This window comes from Ammospiza caudacuta, chromosome 11 (assembly GCF_027887145.1).
Source record: "Ammospiza caudacuta isolate bAmmCau1 chromosome 11, bAmmCau1.pri, whole genome shotgun sequence".
Taxonomy (NCBI): Eukaryota; Metazoa; Chordata; class Aves; order Passeriformes; family Passerellidae; genus Ammospiza; species Ammospiza caudacuta.
In genome coordinates, this window is record NC_080603.1 from 13,054,260 (window position 1) to 13,080,559 (window position 26,300).

The 26,300-nt window shown below is 38.9% G+C and overlaps 1 protein-coding gene across 4 annotated transcripts; it reads left to right on the plus strand.

Moving 5' to 3' along the window:
- Positions 1 to 24,158, plus strand: ZBTB38 (zinc finger and BTB domain containing 38). 4 transcript variants are annotated; one of them, XM_058812278.1, is made up of 5 exons: positions 1 to 130; positions 816 to 1,034; positions 1,701 to 1,928; positions 6,093 to 6,202; positions 20,179 to 24,158. In XM_058812278.1, the coding sequence occupies exon 5, from the start codon at positions 20,179 to 20,181 to the stop codon at positions 23,755 to 23,757; it is 3,579 nt and encodes a 1,192-aa protein (XP_058668261.1). In that variant the 5' UTR covers positions 1 to 130; positions 816 to 1,034; positions 1,701 to 1,928; positions 6,093 to 6,202; the 3' UTR covers positions 23,758 to 24,158. The 4 variants fall into 4 exon arrangements, with proteins under 4 accessions (XP_058668261.1, XP_058668262.1, XP_058668263.1 ...); XM_058812279.1 differs by having other exon boundaries at positions 52 to 130; positions 969 to 1,034; XM_058812280.1 differs by lacking the exons at positions 1 to 130; positions 816 to 1,034; positions 1,701 to 1,928; positions 6,093 to 6,202 and adding an exon at positions 13,623 to 13,795.
- The last annotated feature ends 2,142 nt before the right edge of the window (positions 24,159 to 26,300 follow it).

Sequence of the window (26,300 nt, forward strand, 5' to 3'; positions counted from 1 at the left end):
GCACTTTAGTATCTGCATTGACCTCCATGATGTCAGAATGTCATTGTGCAACCGTAGCTAAGAAAAGCCGCCGAGAAAAAAAAAACAAAGGAGCTTTGCGTCTTCCAATAACATGAGATGTGCATATACAGTACGTAGCATTTTGGAATTTATACTGTGCTAGCGAGTTGTTGCTTTCAGTTTGATTAGACAATCATTGTTTCGTTTTCCTTGCTTTGACAGTGAGTATGCTTGCACGCTGCTTAAGTCTTCTTAGTGTTATCTAGGTCAGTGTACTTAGGATAGCTTTTATGTTCTGTAAGTCTGACAGATACCATGCTCGACAGAGATCAGCAGCAAATTTTGTTTTATTTGTTATATCTGAGGATAGAAAAATATCTTAAAACTAATCAGAATTGTGTACCACATAGCACCTACTGTTTCTGCATTGCAGATATATTTAGCTCTAACACTGCTTGTGGTTAACAGGGTGTAGCGTAGACACAGACAGCTGATCATGCAGTCAGACCCGGTGCTCGTGTGGTTTGTCAATACTGCTCAGGATTTTGATGGACTGTAAAAGAGAGAAAACAGAAAGGAGAGAAAAAGAAATGTTTTATTTGTCTGCACATTAGACCTTTAGCTATATTATTTCTGCTATCATTGGCTTTTAGTTTTATTTTTTAATACTGGAACTTAAAAATTAAGAAAGCACAGCAAATGCATTCAGGATTTAATATGTGCGACGTGCAATCTTTCTGCATCGAGAGGATGTTGCTGTAGTGGATGCAGCGTTTCTCCAATAAGCAAGAAGACTGTTTTGTTTTCCTCGGCAGGCGACTCAGCCATTGCACAAGCAGATTTTGATAAGAGTTTGAAATGCCTACTACCGTATCGTTTAGAATTTGGAGTTTGCTAACAGTGTTAGTGACTGGAGCTCATCTTGCATCACCAGTTGATGACAATTTTCTTTGTTCCCTCCCACCCAGTTGAACCAAGACTCTGTAGCTGATACGCAATGTCACTTACAACATTAATCAGATACTGCATTTAAGGTGAGCTGTCCCCTACCTCCTCCCTTACCAGAGCTGTGCTGCAGTATGTATCTTACTCCTGCAAGCCTAAAATGGCAGGCAGGATTAACGTTGCTTGTGCTGTGTGCATGCTGTGTATTGAATTCATTATAGTGTGCCTAGTATCTCAAATGTGAGTATGTAAATGGTCTGTGTGCCATGTCATGCAGTAGTGAAGACTGGTTTGTGCTTCATTACAGGCTTAGATATTTGAGCATCACCTTAAGAATTCTTTTTTCATTTGCAATGTGGTGAGCTGTTAGCTTGTCATCACATTCAAACTACATTATTAGCCCTTGGAAAGGAAAAAAAAAAAGCAAACTGTGCTTCCAGATGGTGTCACCCTTTTTCTTCTTGCATTTACTGTAGTTTAAATAATGTATATTGTATTGTTAATTAATGTGAATATCGAATTAAAGCACTTGAAACTTACATATTTATTATGCAGGTAGGAGGCACGTCAAATCTATTTTTAACTCTTACGCAGTCCACGTTGTGCAATGGGCTTTGGTTGTCGAGTTTATATTTTCAGCTGTGATATCAATAGGTTGATTTTCAGTAAATGTGACAAGTGGCCTTTGCAGTGGTCAGCTTCAAGCTTTGAACCCTCTGAGAAGGAGAAAAAAAAAAGCCAACCTTGTTTTGCAGTTTCAGAAAACCTTGGATGAGGACTTTTTTTTCCCACTCCTGCTTTCCCTGTTGATAAACTCAGTTCTCCTGCTCACGGTCTATATTCAAGCTGCTTCCCATCTGAATTTTGACAACTGCTTCTAAAAAATTATCAAGAAGACCATGAACAGAACTTATCTCCATCGCTTTACATAAAAATGGCTGGGTGCATTGCCATGTTAACACTGCTCTAAGTGGTACATGCAGGTAGGTTGAGATTTGCATGTTTTACTGTTTTCTTGGTCAGTGTTGCAAGAACATGAAATGGGTTTTGGAATGTAGCTTTCAGTTTTGAAATGTACTAAACTGTTAATGAAAACAATCTATATTAAATTGTAGTCTTCACATGTTGGCATGGCAATTACTCTTATCTGGTTTTTTAAAATCTATTGTGAAAGTGGAGCAATCATGTCTGTTAAAATAATCATATGTACTAAGGGCGTGGCAACGCTTATGCAACAAAAGAATTTTTGAAAACCTTATTGATTCCATTACATTTTAAAGCTGACTATAAGCATTACTAAACTTGCAGCTAAAAGACAGAAATAAAAATTGAGGAAGATTAGAAAAAAGAAAAATATTTAAATTCTGTGATAAGCGGTTTTGTGTTTTGTGCGAAATATTAATTAAAGAATAATATGCTTTAATGCTTATATTTTCAGTATTGGCTACAAACATAAAACTGCAGCATTTCTTGTTATTTAAAGGTAGGAGAACTTTAAAGAGAGAGATTGATATAAATGGCCCTGTCAGCTTAAACTGGGTGTCAGTTCACTGAAATGTGTTTTACTTCACACACACAAAAAATTATTAAATAAAAACTTAACAGCCTTAAGTAAAAAACCTGGAATTTGAGCATAAAGAATAACAATAATTATGAGTACTGTGTTACTTACACCAACTCATATAATATATTTCTTTCAAATTAATACTGGGCCAGAACCAGTTTCCTTGGCAACCAAATCCTTTAAAAAGGTTCAATGGTAGAGATGTAGAAAGATGTTATTCTCTTTAGTAGCAATATCACAATGCAAATGGAAATGTCGCAGTTGTTTCCTCTTAGTTCTAACTCAGAATGTGATCTCACTTTGTGTTTCCATGCGGCTATCAGTTCTTAAATGATGCCATGTTTATAAAGCTGTACACACAAAAACCTGTTTTATTTCTGGTTTGCATTGGTTGTTCCCAGAAACGTACCCTGGCTTCTTTTTAATTTAGCCCAGTCTTGCATGTAGGTCAAGGTTTGTACTGTGTGTATATAAAGTAATAGTTTTATTATCATCACAAGTATAAAAATATGACTAAAACATTTAGCAGCTGACAAATGTAGAGAATCAGAAGGTTTAAACCTTCTTTCAGCTTTGCTGAATTCCGCCACAGTAATGCTAATAAACCTTTCTTTAAATAGTGGACCCAGTCTGAAGTTCAGGTAAAGAACTGTGTTTAAGCATACTGCAAAAGAACTCCAGTCAGAACTGAAACAAGCCTTTAGAGAATAAGCTCACTTGTGGTCTGCGGTATTTTGCAGACCTTGTAGATTTTGCAAATTTAACTATTATAATTCTTTATTTCTATTTTTAGCTAATATTTTTTACCATGCCAGTGAAATTAAATATTATGTATACCACAGGTAACTGCCTACACAGATCAGATGGGACTGAATGTCTCCACTGAGCTTATAACGTAGTGTATCTCCTCGTCGATGCCCTTTGTACGTGACTTGAGAAATTCTCACTACTGCAATGAGACTTTTGCAGCAGGGAAGCCATTTTCCTTTCATGTCCTTGACTTTAAAATGAGTGTATTTTGTGTGGAAGAAGACTCAGCACTGAAAGTGAATGCAGAGGAGGTATTTAGAAGCACAGCCAATTATCAATAATAGCCCTGACAGTATGAGTAATATTAAACTAATTCTCATTTATTCTAAATATACCAGTTCAGTCTATTCCAAATGAGCAGAGTATAACTGTTCAGGAATATGACTTGTCATGTGTCATAATAGGCAAATCCTAAATGATGACAATAAAACCATTAGATTCATAATTATAAGAATAATTTCATGCACTCCAGTATTCCTCTGTTCCACCTAAAGAAGCAGAACTGAAAACGTAACAGACAGCATCTCTCAAGTGACGTATTAAAGCCTGCATTTTTGTAATGTGATTTATCTCCAGTAGCTTGCTTCTGCTGATTATTTTCCTGTCTAAAATGTTAATATGGAGGGCACCATTAAATGTAGTAAGAAAGTAAATTTCTTTGTTTATTTCTTGTGTGGTTATTTTTAAAGGAAATGCTGAGCAAATGATATGTCTAATCTATTTATTGCCTCTGATACTTATCTTTAGAAAAGATGGGGCACTTAGCAATAAACTGTTTTTATTATATCTTTGTGTCTAAACATATCCACTCAAGGCATTTTTAAAAAGTAGCTCCATTACATGAGCACATTTCCCTATGGTTCTTTTAAATCCATTTGCAGATTTGCTTTTTGTTAAGGGGTGCAAGTCCTCTTGTAATGAATATAACTGAACTCAAGTGCTTTCATGAGTCCAGAAAAACTCATTGGCAGCCACGAATGGTAATTTCTTCTAACGATAGAAACGGATTTCTTTATTTAGGAGGAGTCCAGTAATTAGCAAGCTGTTTCCACTTTTGACTGCTATACGTGGGTTGCTGTATGTATTTCAGTGGCACTTATATCCAGCTAATGCAGAGTGTCAGAATGTTGCTGACAGAGGTGCCAATAAAAAATCTTCTGTAAACTTCATCCATTTTATTCTTTTGCTAAGAGGGCTAACCAGGGCATGGAGGAGCAGGTGCAGTTTTTCCCACCTCCAGCACAGCCTGCAAATGCTATTGTCAGTGGGGCCTGTTAGGGTTTTTGGGTTTATTTTGTTTGTGGGTTGGGGGGAGGGAGTGTTTAGTTTTATCACAGAAGTCTAATTGTTGATACTGAACCACCCTTTTTATAAAAATTGGAATTTGCTCCTCTATCCATGCAAATTCCATTTCTGCCTAACAGGAAATCTAAACAAAGCATGAGTAAAAATGAAATCAAACAAAAAAAAATATTCACTTGGACACTGTCCTACTTGCTTTTCAATGGTCTTTCTAATTAAGGTTACTTCTCCCTCTAAACTTCATTTCAATTTGAAACTGCAGGTCCCTCAGTGGGAAACTAGCTGGGTTCAGATAATATTTGTCAGACTATTAAACAGATTCTGGTAGTAATGAATAGGTACCAATTAACCCTTTTGAGGTAGTGTCTGTTGTGCTTTTTCACATAAATTGCTTCACTAAGTATTAAAAGGGCTTTATTATGGATAATATTGTATTTGAATTCTGGCATTATCAAATTTGGGAAATCTTTAGCTTTGGTAAAATCCTTAACTGTTGGATTCCTCCAAACATGATGTTTAAGCTTCCCATTTATCATATTTTGGTCATTTATGAATATGCCATTATTGGAATTTGAGGTAATAATAATGGCTTACTGCATTTTTTTTCATTCTGGCCTTTGTTAAGGGCAAGTGTGAGCTACAGATTTCTTATTCAAATTAACATATACTAAACCAACCAATTAACATAGGCTAAACCAACAACAACAACAAAAAATTAACTCACCTTCTTACCTTTTCAAGCCAAAGTAATGGATCCTGTATTTCCTGTACAATGTTATTGCTAAGAGCATAGAGTGTATTTGCAAATGGAGGATGGAGCTATGTATTCTTAATTGCTGCTCCATACTTGCTGTTGTATGAATGCCTATCAGCTGAGTCATAAGGCCTTATCTGCATGATTTTGCAATTTCTCTATGGAACAATTTCATTTTTTTCAGTATCTTTGAAACAAAACCCGGTTCCACATAATCTTTATACTGTTACAGGAAAAGCTTTTTAGTATGTTTGATACATAATAATAAAATCAGGATGTTTGACAGTGATGAATAATCATTTAAGCAGAGAAATACAGGAAGTGTATTCCAGAGAACAAGAGCTGTGTAGAAATGTCATTATCACAGATCCTGTGGTGATATCTGTGACAAGAGATCAAAAGAAAAGTGGTGGAAGAGAAAGAAGAGAAAGAAAACGTCTTTCAAAATAATTACTTTAAACTTGAAAACCTCCTTACACTTCTGTCTAGAACATATCATTATGTCCAGTCTGCACAACACAGATTAAACCGTAATAAAACAATGCAGCAGAAGTTTGGTTAATGCTACTGGTTTATTGCTGGCGTGTTCTAAAATTCCCAGATGTAGATTTGGAGCCCTACAGCACCCCAGGGAAAACTGATGAATTACGCAATGTATGTGGGAATTAGTACTCGTCTAATAATTCAGTCATTAAATTTGGATTTTTCCCTTCGCAGGCTGATACACTGTAGCCACACAGTCCACCAAATTACTGAGATGGTTTTGCTGAAAATATCTGTCAATACCACTTTTAAAAGACTCTAACAGAAGAACAACCTGATTTTAGGTGGGTAAGTTTATGGGGTAATTTCACATAGAAATAGAGCTAAATTATTTAACACCATCACCACTACATTACCTGCATATACTTTCTGATAATTTTAGTTTATTACAATAATTTAAGACTTGTTCTCACTATGGTACCACATTGCTCTATTTGCATGTCAGTATTGTTGGTATTTTCCAGTTCCTACCGGATTTCTATTTCCATAGAGATTGGACAAACAAAATCAGACAGAATAGTTTTTGAAACAGGTTGTTACAGCCTCCAGTGATCTGCACAAACCAAACATTTTGGTATGCACACAAAGCTCCTGAGCATGCCAGAATGTTAGCTCTGGATCCCAGTCACAAGTGTTCATTACAAACCCATGCCACACAGGAAAGGCAGAGGAACTCTCAGTGCCAGTGCTTGTTTCTGACACTGTTGTGTTGGTTAAGCTGGGTATAGTTCATAGAATCTCTACCTTTATACATGACTTTAATCAGCGACACAAAAAAGCCTCTTGATTGATGAGCTGAAAAGAGCAGTTTGTAGATTCAGGTATAGTATTGTGATAAATAATCACAAAGGATATTTCAAAATAACAGTTCATATTTTGCTCGGCTTTTTCAAATATTAGCAGTTTCATTTTTTCTTATTGTGAATGTCCAATAATAATCTTGGTTAGTATAAGTATGCCTGGTATCTGTGCTTCAGATTTAACATATACTTGTATTGAATGAACGAATCGGTGAAATTCTGACTAATTAATTAATTTTTAATGTGGTTCTTGGTACCAAAGGGTATAAGAAAGGGAGAAGTCCCAGTGATTTCAGTGGCAATATTTGCACAAATTTTGGTAAGAAATGCTTTGTTGCATCAGAGCCATTCTCGCTATGGTATCTCTAAACTGAAATAAGTAATTAAGGTCACCAGGCAGAATGTACAGTAAGGAATCAAATTTCTAGAAAACCCAGAAAAACACAGTACCACAATCCCAAGTCAAAAAGCCCTCTTCAATTCCTAGAATATCTCAAAATGTCTTCTGTAATTAAATTTACTTTTAATACGCAATGTTATGTGTTCCTTTACAGAAAATGTAAAGGATTTTAAGAGGCAATAAAATGGCATTGCTGGTTAAAACTAATCAGTGAAACATTACAATTAGATAAATTCAGGTTACCTGCATTTACAGAAGCAATGAGCTACAAAACCCAAGTTGTATCTATTTTAAGTAAATTATCTTAGAACACTTGCTCAGTACATTTGAGACAGAATACTGGGCCATAACCTGTTTCCTTGACAACCACATAGGAATAAAAGGTGCATTAGTAAAGCTGCAGATGTGTGTCAGTGAATGCTTATTAAGCAGCCCAATGCATTTACATACCATGTGCTCACAATAATGCATGCATCTTGAAAATCACCATATAAAAAGATTTCTGGGCAGGCCCAGTGTGGTTTCCTAATACTCAAAGATTTTAACCAAAACCCCTCATGCTTTCAATGAAAATATCTCTTGTGACTTTTTATTATTGCACTTTTAATTTGGCTTGGAATAGCTGGATAATACCGGCATGGTAGTCTTGGCCTGGAAATGGAAACCTTCCTCTAGGATTGTGAATACTTACAGCACTGCTATAAGTGCAGATGGAAATCATGGGTAAAGGTGTCTTTCAGAAATGCTCAGGCACTCTCAATTTGAGTCTTGCACCAGCATTCAGAAGCAAGCGTGATCATATTGCTTTACACAGGGACAAACTGAAGCCACTAAACAAGAATGAAGCTGGTGTTGCTTGTAGCACATTGGTTCTAGCTAACATAGGCAGGCAAAGAGATATGACCCAGGTGTTGTCTTCTGCCAGACAACAGGAGAAGGCAGGGGTCAAGAAACAGTTGAGGAAGTCAAAATCACACTTGATCATTGGAATAATATCTGGATGTAACATTTAGGCAGCACTTACACTTTCTGTGCAAGTGCGGATTAAAATAAAGCTAAGATAAATAAGATCAGTTCTGAAGTCAGTTTGTCTACTGACTTCAACAAGTTTATGTACAAGTTAGTTTTGGCCTTTCTTCTTAAAGTATTAATTTATATATAAAATGACAAGTGTATCCAACACTTTGGGTTACGCCAAATTATATATTTTAAAGAAAAAATCTAAAATCTTATTAGTTAAAAATATGAGGAAAATGGAAATCTGCAAATCTTGGGTTTAAATTCAGTGGGTGTAACCTGAGAAGTTGCTTAGGTGACAAGCACCCTCATTAAATTTGCCTTGAAATCAATGAAAATATTCCCATTTACTTTTTTGGAGTGCTTAGTAAGAGAGTAGACTTCATACATAGCAATCAGATTTAGGAAATTAAGCTGACAATTTTCAACATTTCCCTTACTCTCAACAGCCAAGATGAGAATCAATACCAGAATCTAGTATTAATTTCAGATAGTTTAAACACTGCCACAGGAAACTTTTCATGATCCTGAACCATAAACAATGTGGATATGTACCATCACATGCCACTTACTATTAAGGCTCCTGAGTGAATAAGAGTTTGGGAAATTATTATGGAGAGGCAAGCCAACTGTTGGGGTCTTAGTAGTATCAGTAGCAGTAGCAGTAGCAGTAGCAGTAGCAGTAGTAGTAGTAGTAGTAGTAGCAGCAGCAGTAGTAGTAGTAGTAATAGTTGTTGTTGCTGTTGTTGTTGCTGTTGTCCCCCACCTGAGCTGAGCTCAGATCTGAGCAGTTCACACTGGTGGCAGAGCAAGCAGCACAAACCAGAGCTGGAGCCACCACAGTTTTCTTTGTACTGCCAGTGCTGTCTGCTTTTGTTACAGTTCCTCTCCACTGCATAAGCAGAGGTCCTGCTTCAGCCTTTTGTTTGGAATCGTGCAGTAGGATGGAAAAGGAGGAGTAGGGCTTGGGCTGGGCCCCTTTGGTCAGCACAAAATGGAGCATAAGAATATTTAAGAGCATATGAATTTCTCAAGTGTTCACTAAGTTGTCATAATATTGGCCACACTGCAGTGATGACTGAGAGCATAGCTATCCCTTGTATGTTGGTTTTGGTGTACCAAAACAACAGCAAAACCAAAAATATTTTGCAAAAAGGTGAGGAATACTGGAGGCTAGTGGTGGCAAATTAACAACTTGAACACCAGCTCTGGTTTCCAAAAGTACTGTGTCCAGCCAGCTGGCAGACCAACTGAATGAGGTGTTTGCAGGTGCAGACTGAACTCTGTTCCCAGTCCATTCTGATTTGCCACATCAGCTGTAGTAAAGGGCAAGAACTGAAGCATTGGCCTGGCCCCCACATATCTCACCCAGAACAGGAGCCCCGAGCTGCATTGTGGATGCTGGCTCCCATATTCAAATGATGCTTCCTCTGGAAACTGGAAAAATAGAGGCTGAACAACACTACTTTTATTTTACCTTTCTGATAACAGAACAGGCAACAGAATACCACATAGTAATTGTTCTGAATGAACAAAACCTAAATGTTTCGTTTACTTCTTTTGTTCCAAGCTATTCAAATATATTAATCACTACATTTGACAACAGTCATCAACAGAAGAATGTCTGTTGTTGTCATTCTGCCTGTAAACATAGCTTCGTGTTTGCAACTGGCCTCTGTTAGCTAAGGACTGATATGTCCTACAAGTGTAGGCAGCTAGGAAACAGCTTGCCAGAAGCACATAAAAAAAGAAAGACTTAAATTGAAAATAATAATAAGATTGTTCAGAGATAGCAAGATGTCAATTCAGCTGATTCTTAGTAGCAGTACAATACAAGCTTTTGTATTTTGTGCAAGAGAAGAATTTGGATTTATGTTATTGTCATTGCTTCATTTGCTTTTTTAGAAAAGAGAAAAGTATGTAGTTACACCTTTAAAAATTGCTTGCTTGTATATGTTCTGTTTAGTGTTAAGGGGACTCTGATTAGGCCATAGCTAAATTTTAAGAAGGCAGCATTTCTTGGAGAAAGACTGAGTTCGGTGCACGTGCACAGCTCACACAGTTTGAAAGCCGGGCAAGTTGTCCCAAGTTTCTCTCCTTTCCACCAAACCTGAAAGGGCAGGGGGCTACTGCAGGTGCTGTAACTGTGTTCTTTCTACCTCCACCTGATGCTGAATAAGAGCAAGAGGGCTGCACATGAACTCCTTCCCTTGCTCATGGGCCACAAAGGGGAGCTGAAGTCACTCTGGGCTGCTGGGTCTTTGCTGTGCCCCCTCCTGGGTGAAGGGCTGGCCTGCCTGAGGGTCCAGAGGAGCTGTTTCCCTCTCAGCAGCACCCCTGGATGCTCCCACCTCAGAAGGGAGAGCACTGAAGATGACAGTGTGTCCTAGCATTTTTCTCTTGGATAGGCTGGTCTAGGCACCGAGACAAACTAGTCAAATCCTGGCCAAACTCCTGTTGCTTATGAGGAATTTGCAAGACTGAGTAATGCTCTATATGTTGTTTTCTGCTGTTGCTTAAGAACTGAAACTGCTAGTCTAGAGAGGAATATTGGCACATTTTTCATTAAATACTCTTACAGAAAGAATACCATATGCCACAACTTGCAGAAGTGAGATTCTCAGACTTCAGCAAAGCATCCCAACACCACCATTTCAGTAACCTTGGAAATGTTTTATACATTTTAAAGAGATTTGCTGAAAATTTTCTCTAGATCTTGCAGATTTACCATATGAGGAATAATCCAATGCTAAACTCCTCGGACTTCCTTCTAAAAGGAACACACTATTTGTGTGTTGTCATGCACAATCATTTATGTTTAATAGGAATTGGTACATATACTCTAGCAAGCTCACTGTTTCCGAAGTACATCGTTAGTGTTGGGGATTACACCCTGGACTCAGGGCTGCAGAGCACATGGATCTTGTCCAGCTTCTCCCAGATATCACTGCAGGGCATTCACAGCTCTAGCTGCAGCACCAGTGCCTCCATTTTCTTTGCTTGCAGTTGGTTTCCCATGAAACATTAGAATGATTATGTAAAATCTTGGATGATGCCAAGACAGCCTTAGAGAAAGAATTACTTTTTCTGAAGAATATTTTTAACACACAATGAGCTGATGAGTTATTCCCAATAGCTCAAGTTATATATATAAATATGTATATGTATATATATAATGTGTGTGTGTGTGTGTGTGTGTGTGTGTGTGTGTGTGTGTGTACAATGTGTGTGTGTGTAAATATGTATATATGGAAATTAGTACCTTCAATTACACTACTAGTCACAGAAAAGATGATTCTTTTTTTAGTGGATGAGCTAAAGTTGCCTTTTAAACACCCTTCAAAAAAAAGAGAGAGAAAACTTGATTATTTTTTTTGTTCTCCATATCTATTATATTGTGTATAGATATTATAGACTAATATATCTATATTGTCTATAGATATTGTAGACTGCCAGAGCAGCCAATGTTTAAGTACAAATAAATTATTGTCTCTAAGTTGGACAGATCAGTTATACAAATGATGGTTATGCATCTGAGTTTCAAAACAATTTAAAATAATCAATTTTAATTAAGATTTAGGGGGAATTAATAACTTAATCTTCTTTAAATTTTTTCAAGATGCTTGTTCAGTAAGGCATTTATTTCCTTTAAAGGATTACAACAGGTTTAATTTAATCCATTTTATTGTATTGTTACTGACAACACATTTGTCACAAATACTTTTTATGGCACTTGTGTCAAAAATCTTCATTAATACATATGATTATGTAGATACATATCTAAAACAGTAATAAATTAAAAAAAAAAAAACAGCAAATAAGCAAGAGGCAAAGTTCAAGATTAAAAGCAACCTACATGTAGGTATGAAACTTTGCTTATCCATTATGTAGGTTGGAATAAAAATGAATGTTGGTAAAATGCTGGGACACACTCTCCCTTTGCCAAAACCAATGTGTTCTTCAATTATTTGTTCCCATTCCTACAGCTGCTGGTGAGCAGCTACTGGTCATCTCATCACTCAATTTGCCATGAGATTAAAGAAATTGTTTTTCAGTGGCAGAGAGCCCTAAGCTAAAAACATGTTCATAGCTTCAGTAGGTGAGCTTATAGGTAAGAATTCCAGTGATCCAGAATTACAAAGAGAATTAAACTCTTCACAGAAATGTTCAGTGTTTCTAAGATGAACTTTTAATGTGGACTGTGTAAGTTAGTGAAAAATGTGTGTATAGATAAGTCACTGAAATTGTGACAATTTCCTGACAGGAAAAAATTTCTTTCCATAGCTTTTAACCAGCTGGGAAAGCACTGATAATTCCAAGACAGAACTGGGGAAAAAAGAAAGACCTCCCTTCGTAATAATAGAATTTGTACATTATGTTGATATTAAGCAGTTTCCTGCAATGATAAGCAGCATTTATCATGAAGAGGCTCTACCAAAATTCTAACCTCCAGGCTCATCAAGTGTGACAATGATTAAATAGTTCATGCTTCTGGATTTTTTTTTTTGCTAAAATTAATAATTTCCTATTATTCAGGGCTTTTAATGCATAGGTTTAATATTTGAAAATAAAAATTAATATTTGAAGCCTTATACAGAATACTTTGTAAAAATGAACATAGGTTAGCCTTGGACAAAAGCAAGCTTTAAGACAAAAACCGAACTGATAATTTACCTAACAATGTTTTTCACCTGTCTCAAAGCCCAGTTTTTCTCTAAGCTTTATGATTCCGAGTTCTGAGAAAACAGACTTTGCTGAGTATTTGCAGTGAGAGGCTGAGACAGACAGTATCTGGGAGAACTGCACTGAATGTGCTGAGCATCTGGACAGATGAAATCAAGTTCTAAGGGAACTTTGTTACCGCTTATGAAGCACTAGCGATAATGTTGTGCTTGTTTCCTGAGGCAGTAAAAAATATCAAGAAATCTAAATGATGAGTAAGAATACTGCTTAAAACAAAATTCCTCATGTTGAGTTTCTATATATGCTTTTAAAAAAGATAATATAATCAGATAATGAAAAGGGTAAATGTTACTATTATTCACTATTTAAATGTAATTTATTTCAGGGTTTTTTTTCAAGGATATGTTTGATCTATGCTTTCTGGAGGGAAGTGGCAGAAGGTAGCACAGAGCTGTCTATGCTCAGAGACACTTTCTGCTTCTTGCTGGCCGAAAGGCCAGGAAGGAGAGTCAGGCAATGAAGTCCTGTGTTAGATCCAGGAGGAATTCTCAGGGACGTGCAGAGCACTGCATTGATGGCCGTGGAGCAGGCGCTGGGTTCTGGGAGCGCCGCGTTTCCTCGTCGCTCTGAATTTACCGATTGCCTGCGAGCAGCTCGGCGGAGCGGCCCAGGCCCCCGCTGGCCGAGCTGGCTGAGCGCGGCGCGCTCGCTGCGGAGGGAGGACAGGGAACACGCGCGGCGGAGGGCGCGGGCCCGGCCCTGCCCGGCAGACCTCGGGCAATCCCATTGCCGGGATCGGCACAGCAAAATGGCGGCCGCGCCGTCCGGCCGTCGCCGGGCCGGGATCGCGGCCCCGGCCGCAGCCACCGCCCGCCTGCCGCCCGCGGAGAGTCCGCGGGCGCGGTGTTAATGGCGCGGGGACGGGGCGTTACTGCGCGCGGGCCGAGGCTGCGCCGGCGGGGACGGAGCGGCGGCAGGTCAGTGGCGGCTCCCGCGGGAGGGGCCGCGCGGGCACCGCGGCTCCGCCATCAGCGGGCGCGGTGCGGGGCCCGCGCGGGGGCCGCTCGCAGACGCACAGACAGCGCGAGGCCGCCGCGCCGCACCGGGGCCCCGCAGTGCGTGCGCGCAGCCGGCGCGGGACGGGAGGCGACGGCAGAGCCGCCCGCGGGCCCCGCGTTCCCGAGGCTGCGCAGCGCAAAGCCCGCACCGCGCGGCGCGGGACCGGCCGGCCGGCACTGCGCGGGGGCAGCGCCCCCCGGCGGGCGGCGGCGGCCGGGCCGGGCCGGGCCGGGCCGGGGGCGGGAGGGGAGGCCCCGGGGCCAGGGGGAGGCCACCCGCGGCGGGAAGGGCCGCGGCGGTGGGAACGGAGCGGGAACGGAGCAGCCCCGGAGCGCCCGGGCGCGGACTCGTCCTGCGTGTCCGAGCGTGGCGCGGCCGAGGCCGCGCGGGCTGTTCGTGCGGTGGGAGAGGTCATGGGAAGCGTAAAGCGGGGACTGAGGGAATTGAGGTCGGGATGCCAATAGTGGGGAAGATCCCCGCTCTGCAGGAATGCTTCGTCGCGACCCATCAGAGGTCTGTTAGCACTGACATACTCTTGGGCTACATTCCATCACCCCACCCCAGCCCCCCCCAGCTGTCGAATTAAGAGAGGAAAACGCAAAAAAAATATTTAAAATAATGCTCTTCTATAGCAACAGGGAGGGAAGGATGTGAGCAGCGAGAGTCCAAAGAGAAGGTCTCTCAATGCGGTTGAAGAAGTAACGTGTAGCTCTGTAGAGTGAGCGCTAAGCTACACGCTCCTGCGAGCTATTGAAAGTCATTAGACATCATTAACATCATTAGACACCGTGAACACGGCCCTGCATGCCCAAGGTTGCAGGGAGGCTGCAGCGCCCTGATCCAGGCAGCCCTGCTGCCGACATAGGACTGGTGAAATGATTCCATAAAAAACTGGGCAGTCGCCGTAGCAGTGATGGTTGGACAGTAAGTTTCCAGGTAAGCAAGGGTCAGAGGTGGGGCGACGTTTGTGTAGGGGGGGGAGGGTTTGTGTTCGTTGGTGATGCCTCCATTTCAGCTCGAGAACAAAACCTGCATCCTTAAGGGGGCTTAAGATACAGGTGAATGTTCCTCCTCAGCTGGAGAAGCCAGCTGGAAACAAAACAGAGACTTCAGAGTGCCCTTACAGAGTGGGGTGAAACCGAACATAGGGAAGGTACGGGATGAACATATTTCTGTAGTGTCCTGTTGGTTAGTACCAGAATATACTAACACTTTAAAAACCTAGTAGAAATTCACTGAGTAAGAAAACAGGGAGAATTCTTACTACAGTTCATCTTTTATCTTGCTGGTTTTGATTTTGCCTGGGTACTAGCAACTGCCCCTAATGCTTTGGAGTTTTTTTGTTATGCCACTAGCTTGTCTTTCAAATTTGGCTGACTGAAGTGGAATAGAGTAATCTCATATGTAATGGGGTACACTCACCTGACAGTGGATTTCAAAAGATAAGCAGAAGTTAAAAGAATATTCCTAGATTGTAATAGTTCTCTGTGGTAGTAAAAAATTTGTATTTGGTACTCATAGGCCAGTAAAACTTATTCTGAACTCTTTGTTGACTTCAGAGTAATGTTAATATAAAAATTAACAGTAGCTTCTACTCTCAGCTCTGTCCATGTAGAGCTGGCTTCTCTATTTATAATAAGCAGTGTCATCTGTGAATGTAGTCAAATTTGTGTTTGGATGCGTCAATCTCTGATCTTGACATTAACTTTTAATACTACTTATTTTCATTTGTGACTGCTGTTGTGGAGTGCTCTTCTGTTGATGTCAGAAAAGATACTGTTATAATTTAATAAACCTACTGATCATTACACTTAAGTTTTGGATGAATATTTAAATCTGATTTTTCCAAGTGATTCCAACAACTTTTAAGGACAGGTTAAGTCTGTTACTGTTTTTGCAGAAAATCTGCAAATAGGACTGTAACCCCCAATCAAAAATTCTGCTGTTCTGAACCTGAAGTTATTCATAGGTGTACCAAAGACCATTACGTAATGCTACAAAGGTACTGTTGAGATTCCTAAGAAATTATTTATGTCTGGATTGAGAGTAAAAAGTATGAAATTAACATACAGATTTGTGGGAAAAAGGGATTAGTTGGCTGAGGAGTTTTGTTGCCCTTTAATAGGCCAAATGCTATTTATATATGTTTTGGGAAAAATTTACAAATAAAACAAATTTTTCTTCTGTAACTCTATAATAAAAATCATACTGAAGAGTAGTTACATTCTGAATGGACCTTCCAGTGTTTTAATGAAAAATCTTTAATACTAACACGTCTGAAAAGTTTGATCTCCATATATATTGGTTCTTGGTAGTGCTCCCTTGGAAAGTGAACAGCAGGTTTTCATTTCACAGGATGAACTGCAAATAGAATGTAGAAAAATTCCTAAAATACTCCATTTATCTTTGTGTGCTAGGTAGGGCATTTTGATTTTATAGCATTTCAGACAGGTTTTTCCAAATGCAAGAAGCAAGACAGGTGAAATAGAGGCCAGTAGAGAATCATTACAGACATGAATAAATGGTTTGAGGTATGCATAGTTTGAGATGAAGAAGGAAAAAGTGTTGGCTCTGAAGACTGATTTGCTCTGGAATTTTTATGTGTAACTTTCCAATGAGATATCTAGCTTATGGTTTTGCACACAGAAAGAAAAAATTAAATGGCCAAATAGCAAATGATCATTTCTACAATGTTGACACAAGGAATCTAGTTTAGTATTTTACTGAGCATACAAAATTGTCCAGGACTGCAAAAGCTGTCAGTCTATGTACATGGCAAGTAGAAATTTAAAATACTCACTTTTGTCCTTAGGAAGATAAATTTTAAGATAATTAGTTGAATAATAAGACTTGTACTAAACCCACTTGGGTTCGTATGCCTCTCAGCATGGCATTAGCAGCCTGATACACTTAGCAGTCAGTCTGTCAGATGATGTGTCTTTGAACTAAAACCAGCTGTCTCCAATGAAGAAACAGAAAAAACACAGGCAAGTTCCTGTGGGGCAGTTCACTGGGAGGTAGAGTTGACATAATTTATTTCCTATACTCAGGAAATAACCCTATCAATAGCTCCTGTTGTGAAATGTTTTTGATGTCTGATAGTTGGTTTCTAATACCACATCACATGAGCAAGTCAGATGTAATCTCAGACATTGTCAATAAGAAAAAGGAATCAATTATGGAATAGTGGCTGCTTGCTGGAAGAAAAGAATTGTCAGTATGCTTTCTGTAGACTCTATATGCCAGAAACTATCTACAGTTACATGTGAATTTTCAGATACCCAGCCAAAGCACATAACTGTATCTAACCACTGTGAATTTCAGGTTGCCATTCCAAATGAGTAAATATCACTTAGTGTAAGCCAAATTAGTGTCATAAACAAACCCATTATAAACTATGATTTTAACATTTCAAGGCACAAAACATTGCATCTAGATTTACAGCTGCTGAGAGCGATCAAATAATCAAAATAATATTCATGTATGTTTCTATCACCATTATATTGATGAATTTGTTTCTTGACATCCATGGCATATCATGGGAAACATCAGAGGTATTTTTTGTGAATCACAGTTTTGTTCTGAATTCTGTGCATTGAAAATTCTCAGCCATCAAATCTATTAGAAATTTTGACTAATTGCAAAGACAACACCCTTCCTGATAGAAGCAGTGGCCATGCTTCAAGGTAAAAATTTTACTTCCAAGCTTCATCTGTAATGTACCAAATTACAATCTTGTTCATAGTATGTTTGGTTTGTCTTCACAGTGAAGTTGTTGCTACTTTTTGTGTAATTTGATTTGCAGGGATGTAGTTTGTGGATTTGTGATAAAAGTGTTCTGAGTGTAATTAGATGAGTTAGAGCAAGAGTGTGTATGACTTGTATTACTTAACTTTGTGATAAAGGGCCTATTTTCCAGAACAGATTACTTCCCAGTGTGATAAATGGATATGATTCGTGCTAATTAAATTGTAACTGTGTCAATATTTTAGAAAATAATTGTTATAAAATAATAAAGGAAAAGTATATGTGATTAGTGTTACAAAGCAGATGGGTCCCTTTGCAAATGGTACATGTGAAAAACAGGATACAGGATGTAATACTGAGATAAGCAAGATCCCAAAACAGAATCGACCTTGGGGTGAACAAAGTTCGGATGATTCCAGAAAACAGAATCAGCCTTGGGATGAGCAAAGTTGGGATGATTCCAGGTATGGAATCTAAGTAGTGGTTTTATCTATGAAATAATATGGCTTATTTGGAGCATATTGCTTACTTACATAACACAAAGCTTAGTGTGCATGTACAACGTGTAAGTTTATTCAGAGGACAGTGAGGAAGATGGTGAGCTTTCCTCTGAAAAGACCACCAAAAAGCCAACAGACCCCCTAGCAGCCAGTGGAGCATGTGCTATGCAGTATAGTGATGTAGATTTCAGGAGTCAAAAGTAGGAGGAGATTTCTGGGAAATATTAATGAACATGTATTAGCATACATCAGTTTGGATTCCTTTGTTTTGTACATGAGGCAGGGTGAGGAGCCTTCCCCGTACCCCGGTCAGTTTTGCTTATGCTCATATAAACCTTAGTCATACTTAATTAGTCACTGCCAAATTTTTTTTGTATATGCTTGATTATATTTAATGTACTTGATTGTATTAATTTATATAAATTTGCTGTTCAATTAAAACTGCTGCTAAATTCAATTTTGTTGATTATTAAATTAGACATATAAAACTTCATTCATAACACCAGTATTTTGGGTGAATGAGCCAATGTGTTCTAAATGGCCATTGCTGTTTGCTCAGTGAATATGGGTTAAACCTTTATTTTGCCATTTGAATCAAACCTATCTTATATATTGGCATTCTTAACATAAAGTGTTTGAGGGTAAAAGTCATAGTAAAATTTTTAAAGCTGAACAGTAAAGTTTGGAGCAGCGGATGGAGTATTTAGAAGGTAAATCCTGACTTACAGTGTTGTAATATTTTAGCCTGTCTTACAAAATTTCTGTCAGTAATATTCTTCAAGGTGCATTTAATTTCCACAAGTTTAAAGAAAAGGGTCTTTAAGAAGTGTGATTTTTTAGCACAACTATTTCTTCATGAAGTCAGAAAGGGACAGTAGTAGTTCAAAACACTACTCCAGACATGGGGAAAAAGGAATAAACCTCATTATGTGATACAGATCTGAATTTGAGGAAAAACATCTGATGAAAACTGATTTTCACCAGATACAAAATTCAGTTGGCAAAAATTGTCAAAATTCAAATTCAACTGGCAAATTAATCAATTTTTTCTAGAATATTTTTCATTCATATTTTGCATATTTTTTCTCAATGGAATGAACCAGTACATTCATATAGTAACAGCCTGGCTAATCGAAACAGTTTTTTTCAGCATTAAACCTAATTATTATATATTTGCAGTTATTTAATGGCACTTATTACTGCAATTAAATCTTACTATTTGAAAGAAATTAAGAACATGCTCTCTAATTATAAAATGTGAACACTAAGTATGAACTATAACTGAAGAAAAAAACTCTCTTATTTTCTACTTGTTATTCCATTATTTTCTACTTGTTTTACTCAGAACTTTTCAGTCAATTTAAAGTAGTGTAAATTATTGAGGGAATTTAATCACTATTCAAAAAAAAATCTGTTCACATAAACAGTATTATAGGTACTTCACTGTTGTCTACCAAATTGTGTTTCTTGTGCATTCATTTGCTTACCCTGAAACTGAGACTCTCTTGCTGTGATTTAAATATGAGCTTTGTAAGGAGGTCAGATGCAGCTGTGCTGCGAAGTCGGTGTCTGACAAACAGCCCAGAATCAAAGTCCCCCTCTGCACACAACCTCGGCAACACAGCCTCCCCCTTTGGCTGTGCCAGGTGCCCCCGTGGCATGCTGGGGAATTCCATCCAGGCTTCAGGGAGTCCTTCGGGGTGACCCTGAGCAGCTGCACCCGCTGGCATAGCAAAAGGCATCGGTGAATTCTCAGTGAAAGGCTCAGGATGGACAGCAGGTTCAAGCCACGGGGGAGTGAGAGGGATCCTCTGCCTTCTGCTGAGGAGCTACTGGTGCTCCTGCCTCCTTGATCTGGACAGACATTTCCTGCAGTAGTGTTGGCACCAGAGAATGTGTGACTTAAACCTGAAATATTATGACAAAATTTTGCTCATTCTTAAACTTTAAAAGTTAATAAACTAAAAAATATATAAAAATAATATAGACAATAAACTTAATGTATAACTGAAATGGATGAAAAATGCCTTCTAATTTACTTTTTTTTCTTGTAGATGACAGTCATGTCCCATTCAAAGGACCTCAAGGACGACTTCCACAGTGACACTGTACTGTCCATTTTAAATGAACAGCGCATTCGGGGTATTTTATGCGATGTCACCATAATTGTGGAAGACACCAAATTTAAAGCCCATAGTAATGTGCTGGCAGCTTCAAGCCTTTATTTCAAAAACATTTTTTGGAGTCGTACTATCTGTATTTCAGGTCATGTACTGGAGTTAGATGATCTCAAAGCTGAAGTGTTTACAGAAATACTGAATTACATCTACAGTTCCACAGTAGTTGTTAAGAGGCAGGAAACTGTAACGGACCTTGCAGCTGCAGGGAAAAAACTGGGAATATCATTTCTAGAAGATCTTACAGATGTAAACTTTTCAAGTTCCCCCTGTCCCTATTCATATTGTGTTAATGAAAAAGGGACCGTCAAAGAGGAAAAACATGAAAAGCGACATGAAGATTCTGCTGTGACAAATGGACCACGAATTACAAATGCATTCTCAATTTTTGAAACAGAAAACAATTTGTTTTCTCCCCTTGATTTGAGGGCCAGCTTTAAAAAGGTATCTGACACCATACAAGCTCCCAGCATCGGCCTCGACAGAAGCGATGTGTGCAAAGATGCTGAGCCAGCCAGTACCTTGGCTGAACACTCCTATGCAGTTTCTTCTGGGGGAGATACTTCACAAGGAGCACCTTTTGTTGACCAGGACAGCAGCCCTTCATACCAGGTGGGTGAGGACCGCTATGAAAATCACCAAGCCACCCCAGTCATTCAGCAGGGAAAACAAGCAGGTAGTACTTCTAAGTCAGCCTTTAAGCCCCAGGGTACTGGTTTGGCTGTAGCCAAAGTACCAGCCTCCACTCTAAGCGCTGCAGAAGCCCAGCATGAAGCAGTTGGTGATCAGACAATTACTTCCTTTCCAAAATCTCAGAATAAAACAGGAGATTTACATGTATCCAGAGAAGAGGGAAACACTTCTGCTAATGTCTCTGCATCTGGGGCGACAGTCACTCCACCTGTTTACAGTTGTAACTATTGTGCAAAATCATTCAATGACCGGGTGTTACTCACTGCTCACCTTCAGCTCCACTCAGAGCATCAGGAAACTTTCATATGCAAATACTGCAGCAAACAATTTGCAAATTTAAATATACTAGAAAGTCATGAACAAGTCTGCATGAGATCAAGTAACTTATCAGCTCACAATGGAAATGAACAAAATTTTGCAGATAACTGTTCTGCTACAGAGGGACGGAATGGAAGCTCCTGTGCGAACACAGAGCCTCCTTTGTCTGAAAACAGCATCACTGATTGTTCTAATGCAAACTGCACTTTACCAGAAACGGATCATTTGGTTAAAGTCGTTGATGGGCAGATATTATACACTTGCGTTGTTTGCAAGCGTAGTTACGTCACCTTGTCCAGCCTTCGCAGACATGCAAATGTGCATTCCTGGAGGAGAACATACCCTTGTCACTACTGCAATAAAGTCTTCGCGTTAGCTGAGTACCGCACCCGACACGAGATCTGGCACACTGGAGAAAGGCGCTACCAGTGCATTTTCTGTCTGGAGACCTTCATGACTTACTACATACTGAAAAATCACCAGAAGTCTTTCCATGCAATTGACCATCGCCTGTCAGTAAATAAAAAGACCGCCAACGGGGGATTAAAACCAAATATGTACCCATACAAACTGTATCGACTCTTGCCTATGAAATGCAGGCGACTGCCTTATAAATCCTATCGAAATTCTTCCTATGAAAATGTTCCAACGAGTACCCAGGCTAATGAGACTGCTTCTACTAACTGTTTCATTCCCAGCTCTATTAGCTCTGAGCTACCACCGCTGAATTTTCAACGTAGTATAATATCAAACAACAGAACTCTGGCCTTGGATACATCTTCAGGTGATAATGCAGCATCTTCCACAAATACTCAGAATTCTTTCTCTGGAGGAGTAGGTATCTTAAATTCTGACCTGCAGAGGGACTTTTTCCCAGCTGAAAAAAGAGTTTCCACTGCTGCGAATGACTCAAGTTCACAGGAGTGTGATTCCTCAGTTGTGTCTTTAGGTAATGTGAATGAAAATTCAACCTCTGTCATCAGTTACAGCAGTTCTGCACCCTCTGTTATAATGCACAGTAGCAGAGTTTCTTCAGTAATAATGCACAGTAAAACAGTCACTTCCATAGAAAACAGTAAGACAGAATCTTCAAATAACCTACCTAGTCAGTCAGTAAGTGATGACTGTAAGTATGGGTCAGATAATTATGGGAAGTGCATTACAAAATCAAAACCTATTAAGGATAAAAAGAAAACACTGCTGTACAACAGAGCAGAAGCAACTGAGGATACACAGCACATGACAGGATCTGAAGGTTCATGTAGCAAAACTACAAATACTGTCCAAGAGTCCAGTAAAACTGAAACATACATTGCAAAGCCTGCCTTACCTGGAACATCTGCTGACAGCAATGTTGCACCTCTTTGTCAGATAACAGTAAAAATTGGTAATGAAGCCATTGTAAAAAGACATATATTAGGATCTAAGCTGTTTTGTAAAAGGGGCCGAAAATCCAAACATGAGTCCAAACAGGACAATCTCACTGAAGAACCAGAAATGGAGGTAAAAGAAAAAAGCCCGTCTAGACTCTACAGCTCAGAATGCCTGGAACTGACAGAAATGTGTGATGATGTTAGTGACCAGGACTCCAGTGATAAACCCTGGAGACCTTATTATAACTATAAACCAAAAAAGAAATCCAAACAGCTAAGAAAAATGAAAAAGACCAAGTGGAGGAAAAAGCACGGAAGCAAGAACACTGGTATGGAAAGCCACAACACGTGCAGTCGAGAGTATGCGCTCAGGAATGCTCCCGAGGAAAAGGTGGTCAGCCAGGAGGATAACACAGAAATGCCTAATCTTCACTGTGAGCTCTGTGAAAGAGACCAGTCTTCCACAGGAGAAGCTCAAGAACATGTACACTGGCATGTAGCTGCTTCAAAGCCTTACATTTGTGAGTTATGCCAAAAACATTTTCAAAGTCCATCCACTTTAAAAATGCACATGAGGTGTCACACTGGGGAAAAGCCCTACACTTGCAAAACCTGTGGTAAGTGTTTCTCAGTTCCTGGTAATTTACAGAAACATGAACGTATTCACCTGGGTGTCAAAGATTTTGTCTGCCAATACTGTAATAAGGCATTCACTTTAAATGAAACACTCAAAATACATGAAAGAATTCATACTGGAGAAAAACGCTACCACTGTCAGTTTTGCTTTCAGAGCTTCTTGTATCTTTCTACCAAAAGGAACCATGAGCAAAGGCACGTACGTGAACATAATGGAAAAGGATACGCTTGCTTTCAGTGCCCCAAAATTTGCAAGACTGCAGCCGCTCTGGGAATGCACCAGAAGAAACACCTATTCAAAAGTCCAGGCACACAAGATAGAAAAGAACAGTTTTGCAACGAAAGCACTAAACTTTTGGAAAATCCACATTTCCTTGGCTCAGAAGGAAGCAAAGTGAAAAATACACAAAATGTAACTACAGAAGTTATACTCTGAGTGACAGTTGTGCAAAAGAGAAGAAAAATATATATTGGAGAAGATAAAGATTTATTGAATGGGGAAACGTATCAGTAAGGTCAAATTTCTTCATCTAAATGTGTGTCAGTATATGCAAAAGAAAAAATATCACAGAAAAACTAGTATTTGCAATAATACAGATTTAATTTGGAACACCCAAAATACTTTTGCCACAACAGACTCTAGCATAGAGAGAAAGAAAAATGGCCAACTCAAACCCTTCTACTTAACAGTACAAGAAAGTCGTCACTGAACTATTTCACAGTCCTGGTTTTGAATCAGAATTGTTTGAAGAAAAAGTAATAAGTAGGTTCATGGTGTATCCTGTAGAAGGAATTTTTGCTGCATAAACCATACATTGCATTTCTTTTTTTTTTTTTTTACAAAAGTAATGTGTTTATAAAGGAGCTAATTGTAATCTTGTGTATCCTTAAGTGAAGGTGGGAAGTGTTTATGGGCTTGGGTGTGCCGAAGTACATTTGAGTTCTGCCATGCTTTTCTGTAACTCAGCCTTTACGAAACATATTCAGGAGTTTAAACTACTCTTTTCCTTTCCATATTCACTTTTGTAGTTACGATAATAACTGTTAAGTCTAAGTGGAGGTGTGAGAAGTATTCCCGATTTATATATCTCTGAGACATTTATTAAAAGTTCAGTGGAACTTACTATAGCCAGTCTTCCAAACTGCATAAATCCCCATGTCAGCGGCCTGGTGAACTATTCAGGTGCATTGGTCTAAAGAAAATTATTCTCATGAAACAGAAATCCTGTGTAGAAATGCCCACCTCCTGGTGGGTCTGCAACTCTTGTCTTTTAGAAATACAGTTCTTCTCAACAGAAGGACATGTAGACCGTTTCCCTTCTCATCCTGGAATAATGCCTGGACACAAACAATACAGCAACATCCCATAAATACTTTGAGTTTGAGAGGAGTAGGTAAATAAGAGTCTTGCTTCCATATATATCCCTGAGGCTATCCCTGTGTATAAACAAGTATAGGACCAGTTTGTGGGGTTCCCTGTCATCTCCATGCCTTAAATGCAACATTTAAGCTTCAGATGTCCCTTCTCAGTGATCCCACCAACCCTTACAGCAGTGTCCCGTGGGCAGAGAGGGCCGGGAGCGGGCTGCTGGAGGAAGGAGTGTCAGCCTTCTGCCTCCCTCATCCTGCCGCTCCAGAGGCTGTGGGGAGCCTGCAGCTGCACACGTCACTGCAAACCGGGAGAATGGGCTTCTGAAAGACAGCACCAAAATGTTCCAGTTAATACTGTTTTGTGGAAGTGTGATTCATTTTAACTGAGATGCTTCAAAAAGTCTAAGCAGGTGTATGTCTGCAAGTTGCATTTTATATGCTAGGGCTCTGTTGTACCGTATCTGCATTTCTGGTAGTCATGTTCATCCCTGTGAAGTGTTAAAAAATTAGGTCATGACAAGGGTTTGTGATTCTTGACTTCATTCTCTGTGATGGTTCACAATTTGTTACTTAACTTTGTCTTCTTGAATATTTTAAAAGAAACTATAGCTTGGGTACAATAAAACTACAATTGAAATGATAATACAATATTGATTGAAGTAATAATACAGTCCACTTACTTATTCTGTCACTGGTGAATGCTATGAACCCTTGGAGAAATTCTGGTGTCATGGCAGCTTTGGTTCCATTTAAATAAGGATAAAAGAATAATAAACACAGGAAAGTGTAAAGATGTTTCAAAGAAAGTACACAAAGATATCTTCTAAGTGGACTTGTATGGTGATAAATATAGACCAAAGCAAATAAGGTAGAATATTTATAAATACAAAGATAATTTTACAAATATTTTATATAACTGTATAGTTCATAAGAAAAATATTGTTAGCTTGTGTTAGGTTTGGGGGGGGTTTGTATATTTTGATAAAAACACAACAACTTTGTAACTCTGTATATTCTCTACAGTTTATAGCAAAGCAGTTTTAAGATGGCAATGTCATGTTTATAGTTCAATTGTGGCACTTTTACTACAAGTAACATGTTGCAGTAATGAATCAAGTATTAATGACCAAATTAGAATTAAAGTAAGTGTAAGAGAACGTGAATACTATACGTTGTCAAAGACTGTAATTTGCTACATAATCACATCTGTATTTTTGTTTAGAAGAAAATATTAAATGCAGATGTTAAGGATTGATAAAGAGTCTAATTTTATTTTTAGAACGAGTGATTATAACTCTGTTTTTGCTTAATTAAAATAACATATTCCTATTTTTCTGTAAGTCTCTCAATTTTTTAAATTGTTTTAATACTTATATAATCTATATGATCCACAGATACATATTTCTAACAGTTATTTCAGTGGAAGATTAAGCAACACAGTTACCAAGTAGTCCCTTCATTAAGGTCAGAACACTGAATTGAGAACATGCCAGAGCTCAAGGGAAGTGATGGTATCTCCTGCCATCATACAGGGTGAATGCAATACAGAACAGAATCTACCAGCTCAGTGTTTCAGAGGGCTGGAAGCACAGGTGGACTGTGTTTAAT

Bases quoted from the DNA above. Each gene is read 5' to 3' on its own strand.
- ZBTB38 (XM_058812278.1), top strand. From the start codon at position 20,179: ATGACAGTCATGTCCCATTCAAAGGACCTCAAGGACGACTTCCACAGT.